The sequence below is a fragment of the Pyrgilauda ruficollis genome, unplaced genomic scaffold (assembly GCF_017590135.1).
Source record: "Pyrgilauda ruficollis isolate IOZ18807 unplaced genomic scaffold, ASM1759013v1 scaffold10, whole genome shotgun sequence".
NCBI classification, from domain to species: Eukaryota; Metazoa; Chordata; class Aves; order Passeriformes; family Passeridae; genus Pyrgilauda; species Pyrgilauda ruficollis.
Window position 1 is genome coordinate 14905294 of NW_024508101.1, and position 10119 is coordinate 14915412.

Here is a 10119-nt window from a genome sequence, read left to right on the forward strand (position 1 = left end):
ACTCTAGCCAGAGTTTTAACCCTGCTCAGAGGGCAGAACACACAGAACCTGGCAGGATCAGGCCCCGCTTGTCTCTTTATCCCTCCCCAGGTCTGCTTGAGCAATAACCTGCTTTTTTTTTTTTGCTTTGCAGAAAGAACATCTTGGATTAGGTTGCTGCAAATGAGAGGTTTCAGTCATGGTATCGGATGAACTGCAGGTAAGCAGTGGGTTTAATGTCAGCTTTCTTGGCAGCTTCTTTATTCTCTCTCCACTTTGCACAAACAAACCATCTCTGTGAGGAAGTTCATTTTCCTTTTTAGCCACAGCATTTGTCAACATGGCTTCCCAATAATCCTCCCTGTGCAGATAAAGGCAAGCTGGCAGCCACACTGGAGCCCTCACCTCAAGCCTGCTGCCCATTCTGGTTCATTAAGGGATTTTCCCTCCTCTTGCAGGGCAGAAGCTGTGCCCATGACGGATCCTAAATCCCAGCATGACACTCAGCTACCCTTAACTCCATCCTAATCAGCCCTGTGCAATTAAGGTGCCAGGGAATGAAATCCCAGGTCCCAGAGGGTGTGGGATGTAGGGCCCTTCTGCCCTCATTAGGCAATCTGGGGCATCATCCACCAGAATCCAGTCCAGGGTATAGGGAAGGAAAGAGAAACTTCAAATCACTTGTCTTTTCTCTGTCCTTTCCACGTTCATTCTTTTTGGCCTTGAAAGGCTCTCGGACAAAAGTCTCACTTTATATTAAAAACAAGTACCACAAAACCCTTCAGATCAAAGCCTGACATGGGCCAGGCTGCACACCCTGTGGGTTGCCAGCACAGGACCCTGCCCAGGATTCACACTGCCCCAGTTTGACCAGTGAAGGCAGGAGAAGGAGCTGATTGTACCAGGGAAGCAGCACCTACTTTCCCAGCCCCACGCCCAACTGTTCCCCTTCATTGCCTGCTGGTTTGGAAGACTTTAACTTGCAGCCTCCTTAACTGCTTCATTTCTGCTATTTTGCACTATCCCACTCCCAGCAACATCACCAAACTCTCCAGCAGTGTGAAGGCGGGTGGGCTGAGATGCCCCTGCTGCCAAGCTAAACAGCATCAGGGCTCATTTTACTGCTTAGAAATCTGTAAAGAATCAAGCAGGTCGCTGAATAATCCAGTTTAAAAATCATAACAGAGGGGCTGGGTAACTGTATACAACACTGGCCTAAATTCATACATCAAGTGACAAAGTGTAATGAAAAATTAAAGGGTTGCTACAAGTTGGGTGCTGTATGATTTGAATCCTGGGAAGCTTCACAAGAAGCAGCTCTGCCCGTGTCCCTTGTGCCTGCGCAGAAATGGTGCAGGGGTTCACACAACCTGCACAGGCATCAATTTTTTCCCCCCCAGCTTGTGGCTGTTCAAGCTCAGCAGTGCTAAAACGTGACGTGGGCTCGCAGAGGACACGTGCAGCCCGTGGAGTGAACTGCAACCTGAACAGCTCTCCCAGCAGCTGGGGCTCCGAGTCCTTCTAGCAATAAATTCCTCCTGGACAGTGGTTCAGGATATTGCTAGGATTTGAGGAGAGAGGAGGCTGGCTGGAAGCAAGACAGGCTCCAGGTTTATCCTTGGAAGCCCCTGCGCTGCAGAGCCTGGGGCTGCCTTTGGCAGCCTGCCTGCAGGAAGATGTCAGTGGAGGCTGAAGGCTGCCTCCTGCTGTGTGAACCCACCAATCCCCTCCTCGGCCAGCTAAGCTGGAGATAAATCTCCCTATTAGCAATGCATAAAGCAGGCCAAAATTCGAACAGCTTCTTAAGCAGGAGGTGAATCAAAAGCTCAAAATAACTTAAAATAAGTCCTTTCTATGCTCCGGGCTAGAAAGTGGTTGTTTTGGAGCTTTCCCATAGTGTGCCTGGCCTGCCTGCCGGGAGAGAGGGGTGCTGAGCAAGACAGCAAAATCAGGTAAAAAATAACCCCATCCCCAACGTCAGCAGCAGAGCTGAGAGGAACCAGAAGTCCTGAGCTGCTTCGAAGTTGTGTTAAATAATAAAGCAGGGAAATGAATAAATTAGCTGAGCATCTATTTAGGTCAGCCCTCTCCGTTTCTCCCAGCCGCCTCCGTGCGCCTCCTCCCCGCAGCGATCAGCTGCTCGGTGCGCGCTGTGCCTGCGGCTCCGCTCCCTCCCTGCCAACAGCCGGGCTCTCGGCAACTGCGGGTTCAGCAGGTGTCACGTCGCCTGCACACGTTCACCCCAGCCTTCGGAAGCGGCAGGCGAGCTTCCCTTTCCGTTACTGGGGCAGAAAGTGTTCTGGAAAATCCCGTTAAAGCACCAGGCGTGGGCTGCGCGCACACGGCTGCTCCCCGCCTGGCGCTGTCCCCGCTCGGAGCTGCAGGTCCTGCTCCTCGCCATGCAGCTGCCCAGGAGCTGCGTGTCCCTGCTCCGTGCTGCCAGCCTGGTCATCACCCAGCTGCTTCCCGTTCCCAGCTTCCAACCACGGCAGCACGTCCACCTTTGCAGGCCATCGTTCCCCACCTTGCAGGTGCCCCAGGCTCGGTTATGTGATTGCAGTTGTCATCTTTTGATTTGGGGACATCCAGCCAGATGGACCAGGCTGATTGACACAGATGGAGATTCAGCTTTTAAACCCCTAAGCTCCCCTCAAATCATTCAAATGCTTCCAGAAAACTGGAACGACTGTGCAGTCCTGTATATATGTCCTAATTTACGTTTCCCAAGCATGAAAAGCCAGAACATCTCGTGGGTTTCAGCTATAAGCAAGCTGGATAAACACTGACCAAGATGAAATTGTCTACATCAAGGGCTGCTCCATCTCAGCCCAACTCCTGCTGGTCCTCCCAAACCCCACAGGTAGCTGGAGAAGGTCTCCAGATGAACCCAGCCAGAAGCAGCATCCAGGGTGTAGGCAATGGAAAATGAGATGTTTCTAAGTTTGGCTGGGCTTAGCTGGCTCCTCGCAGGTCCCAGCCTGTGAGTCACCGTACGTGGGCCACCAGCACGGCCTCCCCTCTGGAGGAAGGAGTGGAGGTGGAAAAATAACAAGAGGAAACCAGTTGTTAGTAGTGCCAGCTCCAGGGAGAGTGGGAGGAGGTGGCAGTCCTGGAGGGAAAGGTCAGGGCTGCACTGCAGGCTGCTGCCTGATTTTAAATCCTGCCCTCTTGATAGGAAGCTGCTTACAGGAACACGCTTGTGCAATATCTATGGAGGGTCTGGGCTGATCTGAGGGGAGAATGAAAGCCTCCAACAGCAGCCAGGGGTGATGGAGGATTTGTTTCTGGTCCCTGCTCACTCATCTCCTTTGATTTCTACTGAGCTGAGCCTGAGTACTCTGTAAAAAGCAAATTTTGGCCCCTTGCAAACATTGTAAAAGAAAATTCACTTTTCAGACCTATTGGGAACAGATACATCCAATAATAAAATAAAAGAATGCAGGTGTCCAGCCTCTTCTGGTGCCTCAGCTCTCCTAACTGGTGCTGACTGGAATGCACCAGTGGGGGACACAAACCTCAGCTACTGTTCCCTTGTCCCTGCCATCAGTCCAGGAACACTTGGCAAGGCTGTGCTGTGACACCTCCCCTTCCCACAGGGATATCTGCAGCTGTGGATCAGCACTTCTGCTCTCCATTGCCTTGCAAGAATTCCTTTTTTCCTGAACCCTCCCATCTGACAATTGCCACCAGTTGCCAGTGATTTTTCTCACCTCCTATCCCAAATGCTCAGAGCCAGCTGTCTCTCTGCTGGTAGACTGGCACTTTCCATCAATGAAACCATTTCTTTATGCCCACAAGGAAATTATAACAGCTGTCAGGAGGAAAAAAAAAGGTACAGCCAGGTAGGATGCCAGGTCAACGTGGAAACTGCTGTGTGAGACTTGCTGTGACTCGCTGGTGATGCCCCTTCGCCCCAAGCGGGACTAATTCTTCCTCTCGGAGCCGGAGCGGGATCTGTTATGCTCAGGCTCCCTCTAGTGCCTCCGAGCCCCCTTGTTCCTGCCTTCCCTGGATGTATCGGCCATTCCTCCCCGGCGACTGCCCATGGCCCCGCTCCCCTCCGGCATCGCTCGGCTTCAGCACAGCCAAGCCCTGTTTGCTCACAGGCTGGGAACAGCCCTAACATCGCCCCAAAGCCACCGGCACCTGCCAGGGCAGGCATCTCTTGGGGAGACAGCCCAGTCCTGGCTCTGCTTGCTGGGCTGAGGGAGGCTGTGAGCGTGGCCGTATCCCACAGGTGCTCCCACTGACAAGGCACAGCCCTGCACGCTGCAGCCGCACTCCGGTGGTGTCTGCAGAGCGACTGGGAATGGGTGGGGATGGGTGAAGTGCCCGAGCAGCCTTGGGAGCAGCCCAGGGTGGGAATCCTCCGTGTGAGCCATCAGGATAGCCAGAAGCATCCCTGCACTCTCCCCACTGCTCAATACCTCCCCACGAGGCAGCAGTTTGTAGAGTCTGTGCCAAGCAAAGTCAGCCTGATCAACACTGAAAGTGCTCACCGCTGGTTTTGTGCTCACTGGGGAGCTGTGCTGTCACACTGTGCCCAGCATCCTCCATGAACATGGCCTTTCCTTGTCTTCCTTCTATGGAAATGGGGAGGAAATTTCTCCATGTCTTGGGAAATGACCAGAGGCAGCCTCTGCTGAAGCCCCTGTAAACCCCAGCCTGGCTCGGCTCTGGCACTGGCACCATGCTGGACAATGGACAGTCCCTGGCACTGCTGAATGGGGGCAGCCCCAGCAATTCCTTACCCCAGGGCAAAGTCACCTCACAGGGAGGGAGGAGGCAAGCTGGGGGAGGCTGCTGAAGTGGGGTGTCAGCATGAAAACCGTGACAGACCTGACAGAGATCGAACAGCAGGAGTGTGCATGATGCAAGGACAGTGGCCAACATACAGCTGTCAAAGGCACTGTGGGATTTTTATGTTATGATTTTTTCATAATTGTTTTGCAGCTGGAGTAATTACCATCCTATTTAATGAGCACAGCGCCTTTAATAGAGGACACTTGGGCTAACGTGCACTAATTAAGTCTGTAATCACTAGAAGCATGACTAAAGGTTTTGAACTGGCCAATCGTTCTCAGTACCACCATAATTAGAGGCACAGCAGCTCATCAGGGCACGGGACAAATTCAAGGGGGCTTGATCACCCAGCAGTGCACACAGGCCCTGGCCCTGCCTTGGATCATCCTCTTCACCTCGTTCTCTGCTTTGGTTTGCAGTGATTTATAAACTGCCCTGCATATGTGACACTCAGCCCCATGAATATTCTTCCACAGTTTTATTTTATTAATTTGGCTTATGGATCTTGTCATCACCTGGGCATTAAGCACAGCTTCTCTAATCCCCACTTGTCTGGCTGCCCATCTGAGTGGCCCCAGCAGCAGCTGGGAACGACTCCCAGAGAGATCCAACAGCAATAATTGCAGTGAGACCCTGAAAAAACTTGGAAAAGGTGGATGGAACCCTAAAGTAAACCCTTCTGTTTCTTCCTATGGAGGAAGGCTCAGAAATCAGTTAAAAAGATCAAGAGTCTTCATAATCTGATGGCCAAGCTCAGGGGGCTGGCAGCCTTTTGAAATGCAGTGGAACACCTCTGGGATTCAGTTCTGTTTTCCACTGAGTTTGGCTCTCTGTTATCAGGAAAGGTTTCTCCCTACTGTTGCCTGCAATTAGCTGACCACAGTGATGTACAAATATTTTAAGACTGGAGCTCACTACAGTGGAAAGAATTTTAAAAAACAACAGTTTAAAAAATCAGATGTTTGCATATCAAGGAGGATTTTGAGCAGACCTTCATATTCCAGCTGCAAAATGCCAGTAAAAGAATATTGCTATTTTCATCTATTTTTACAAAACAACGGCCCAGAATGGGGGTGGGGCTGGGAAATGAAGCCAAATACATTTTGCATCTTAGGTCTTGCTTGAAATAAGAGAAATACTGAAATTGAATTGCATTATCTTTCTTTTTCCTGCCTATATTCATTTCACTCTCATCAGCGTTACCCAGCTACCAAGGACAATCTATTTCCCCCTGTTTTTATAATAGGAAGAGCTTGTTTATAGCTATCTGAACTTGAGGCAGAGTAGCAATTGCTCTGCAAGCAATCAGCCACTGAAACAATGTCCAGTTCCCTCTCTGCACTGGCCGTGGGTGCTTGGTCTCTGGGCAATTTTTTTCAGTCTGGGTTACTTTAAGCAATTCACTTGTGCCTCTCACTGTAAAATAAAGGCAACGCCATCAAAAGGTGGCAGTCTGTTCCCACGCCACAGAAGAGCCTGGGCCTTTTCTGCTCGTTTTTCAGAGGTTTCATTTGAAATCACAGCAGCCTTGGCCAGAAATGCCGCAATTGGCCAAGAGATACAACGCCAGGGGCTTGGGCAAGCTTGGCCTTCAGTTCCCCTCATTCCTGTGCCACTTCCCCACGGGAAATGCCCCAATCCATGACCACAAATCTTTCCTTGCACACCTCCAGGGACGGTGGCTCCACCACACGCTGGGCAAACCACTGCAATGTCTATCCTTTCCATGAAGAAATTTCCCATCATAGTCGCCATTTCAGTCTTTCACATACTGAAATAGCAAACTTCAGTCCTTGTCTTCTGCACGAGTGGAACTTTAACCTCGCAGCACGGCCAGAACACGGCACAAACCCCTGCACTGTGCCACGTCTTTGCTGGGCATGGGGGTTTTTGGGGTCACCGAGGTGGCACAGCTTTGTGTCTGAAAGCAAACAGAGCTGCTCGGGCCGCTGGTGCTTCACACAAACATTGAGTGAACGCGCCCTGAGGAGCGCTGTCTGTGCGTGACTGCATTGCCCGGGCGCGGTGAACGCGCAGACAAACCGAGCCCGGACTCGGACGGGGCCGAGGGCCCCAGGCTCCCGCGGGGATCGGCAGGGCCGGGCCCAGGGCGGCCTCGGATCCCGGCTCGCTCGCCCCGGCCGGCGGACGCCATGGTCGGGGGCACTTAGTGCGGGGACCGCGTTGCTGGGGGAACAGCGTAGCTGAGGGACCGGGTCCGCCACGTCGCTGGGTGTTGCTGTCTCGCCGCGGCGGGGCCTTCCCGGGGCGGGAGCGGCCTCAGGTCCCTCAGGAAGCGGGAGCGGCGGCGGGGGGAGCCGGGGCGGTGCGGGCAAAGAGCAGCGGTGCGGGAAAGCAACGGGGAAACTGCCGGGCGGAACTACAGGACACGGGGTTCCGGCCCGACCCTGATTCCCGGCAGCCCCCGCGGTGCTCCCTCTCTTCCGGTCCGGCGGCGGCGGCGAGCGCGGCTCCGGTGAGGGCGGCCCCGGCACCATCCGCGCCCATCCGGCACCATCCGCGCCCATCCGGCACCATCCGCGGGCCGGGCGGAGGGGCTGGCTCGGGGCTGGCGGAGCGGGGCCATAGCCGGGGCTCGGGGCCGGGCGCGCTCTCTGCGGGAGCCGGGCGCCCCTCGGCAGCCCGGCCCGGCTGAGCCGTGTGTGTTTCTCCCGCAGGTGCGACCATGGCCAAGTCCAAGAACCACACCACGCACAACCAGTGTGAGCGGGGCGGGGATCCCGGCGGGGGTAGCCGCGCTGGGGCCGGTGCAGCTGCGGTGGTGGCAGCACGGCCTGCCCGGGGGTTTGTGGCGAGATGAGGCGGTGCTGCGCGGAGATCGAATGGGGGTTTGAGGGAGTGTGATGAGAGTCGGGGCTTGTTTGGGCTCAACGTAGAATTAATACGTAGGTAACAAAATAGGAGCTTTTACCTTGGAAAACTGGGGTCGGCCTGTTGTCCCAGGTAACCAGCAGTGGGATGACAGGATGCAGGCTCAAGCTGTGCCAGGGGAGGTTTGGGTTGGGCTTTAGGAAGAATTTCTTCACAGGGAGGGTGCTTGGACATTGGAATGGGCTGCCGGGAGGGGTGGTGGTGTCACCGTACCTGCAGGTGTTCAGGGCAAGGCTGAACGTGGCCCGGTGCCCTGGGCTGGCCAGGTGGTGGTGGGCTCCAAGGTCTCGGAGGCCTTTTCCAACCTGAGTGATTCCATGGTGGTCACCACCAGCCGAGCAGGCAGAGGGACCTTTCACAAGAGCAGGCAGTGGCAGGACACAGGGGAATGGCTTCACACTGGCAGAGCAGGCTTAGATTGGATATTAGAAAGAAATGCTTCCCTGTGAGGATGGCACAAGTTGCCCAGAGAAGCTGTGGCTGCTCCATCCCTGGAAGTGTCCAAGGACAGGTTGGATGGGGCTTGGAGCAGCCTGGTCTGGTGAGAGAGGTCCTTGCTCTTGGCAGGGGGTGGAATAGGATGGTCTTTAAAGTTATTTCCAGCCCAAGCCATCCTGTCATTCTGTGGTGTTCCTGAAAAGCTTCCTCCCTGGGATCCTGTGCAATCCAGAGATGGCCACAGCGATGGAATAGTTCATGTTTGGGGTCTTTCATTAGTGCTGTGATAAGCAGAGGTCATGGGTAGGCTCTGCTTGGTCCTGCACAGTGAGTGAGGTGCCCTCTGACCACAAGGGCTTCCATTTATTAGTGAGTGAGGCCTTTGACTCTGCTGCTGGTGCTGTCAGGGTGTCACTAGTTAATGAGCTGCTCGAAATCTTTGGATTGGAAGCCCATGCAAAGGGATGAGCACAGAGATGTGTTTTTAATTGAACTCTAGTTTGGATAGGAAGGGTTTGAAAATTGTTCCACATAATTTTGATAGTCAAGTACACTTTAAAAAGAAACTAATGCAGCTGCTAAATAATAGCAGAAACTGGAATTTCAGTAATTGTCTTGTTTCTCACATAGCCCGTAAGTGGCACAGAAATGGCATCAAGAAGCCCAAAACCCATAGATATGAATCTCTCAAAGGGGTGAGTATTTCTGCTGGTATTCCCAGGTTGAACTGAGGCTTAACTGTGATTAAAAAAAAGAAAAAAACCAAAATCAGAATTTGTGTTATTCTGACTGACACATTTTTTGCAGACAGAGGCCTGTGTTCCAGAGGCTCAGAACCAATGTGGGGTTCAGTTCTTTTACTTTCCTGACATACAGCTGGGATATTTCTAACCCACATGAAATCTGCTCTTGTATGTCTGTGAAACTGAATTTCAGTCAGTGGCCAGTTTTGTCCTTGTCCTGTTCTGGTGGCTGTCACTGGGTGCTGTTGCCAGTAAAACACTTGCCAGTAAAATGGTTCCTTTCCCTTTTGAGTCCTGCTGGGTCTCCTCCTCTCCTCATCCTCTGCTCTCATTACATTCAGTGATGTTTTACTGTCTATACTAATCCAGATAATTTCACTTACAGGAAATTTTTTAAAAATAAGAGGAATTAGCATTTCTGGGCAAAACACATGAAAGTGACAGCATATTGCTTTTTCTGAGATTATCCAAATGGTACAACAAGACATTTTTCCACACTAGAAAGTGAAAACAGTAAATCCTATTCTTTATGGTTATTGTTGGGGTTTGGGATTTTTTGTTTGTTTATGGTGGTTAAGGAGAACAGCTGTTAAAGCCTGGTTGCAGATGACTAAAATAATCTTATTGAAAAATCAGAAAAGAAGTCTGAACTAGTCACAGTCTGCATTTGGGAGTAATTGGAACAATATGGAGCTGTAAATGTTTTTATAGATGTCTTCTTCTGCAACATGGCTTATTTTTCCTTTATTTTTATAGGTTGATCCCAAGTTTCTGAGGAACATGAGATTTGCAAAGAAACACAACAAGAAGGGGCTGAAGAAGATGCAGGCCAACAATGCCAAGCAGGCAGCTCAGCAGGCTGCTCAGCAGAAAAAGGACTGATGTGCTTTAACAAGAGGACCCAGTTTTCTTACTGGCATGTGTGTTACAGCATTTTTTTAAAATAAAATTGTATGTAACAAAGCCTTCACCTCCTGAATTTGAGGAGAGCCCTCCAGAGGCCTTGTTTGAGTTGTGTTTTAGCTGCCAGCTGTGCATCAAGCCTGTGAATAGTGATCCAGGGGAGCCTGACTGTAGTTCCCTTCTGGATCCCTCCTTGTGCTTTTGAAAACTGGGGTGACATTTTCTTTCTCAGGTACCATGACTTTAGTGATAATTCTTGGTGCTGTTACAGCAGGGTGACATTTCTAAGGGCTGTTACATGTCTGCTGCGTTGCTGTGTGGTTCCCTGCAGCTGTGGGAATCCAGGGAAATAGGAGGGGAA

At 51.9% G+C, this 10119-nt stretch overlaps 1 protein-coding gene across 1 annotated transcript; it reads left to right on the forward strand.

Annotated features, from left to right (window-relative positions):
* Positions 1–7119: 7119 nt before the first annotated feature.
* On the forward strand, positions 7120–9818 carry RPL29 (ribosomal protein L29). Its single transcript, XM_041465847.1, has 4 exons — positions 7120–7258; positions 7461–7505; positions 8743–8807; positions 9612–9818. The coding sequence occupies exons 2-4, from the start codon at positions 7469–7471 to the stop codon at positions 9735–9737; spliced, it is 228 nt and encodes a 75-aa protein (XP_041321781.1). The 5' UTR covers positions 7120–7258; positions 7461–7468; the 3' UTR covers positions 9738–9818.
* Positions 9819–10119: the final 301 nt, after the last annotated feature.

Excerpts from the sequence above, each read along its gene's own strand:
- RPL29 (XM_041465847.1), top strand. The coding sequence starts at position 7,469 with ATGGCCAAGTCCAAGAACCACACCACGCACAACCAGT. Across the intron at positions 7,506-8,742 it reads CCACACCACGCACAACCAGT|CCCGTAAGTGGCACAGAAAT; the intron begins GTGAGCGGGGCG and ends TTTCTCACATAG. Across the intron at positions 8,808-9,611 it reads GATATGAATCTCTCAAAGGG|GTTGATCCCAAGTTTCTGAG; the intron begins GTGAGTATTTCT and ends TTATTTTTATAG.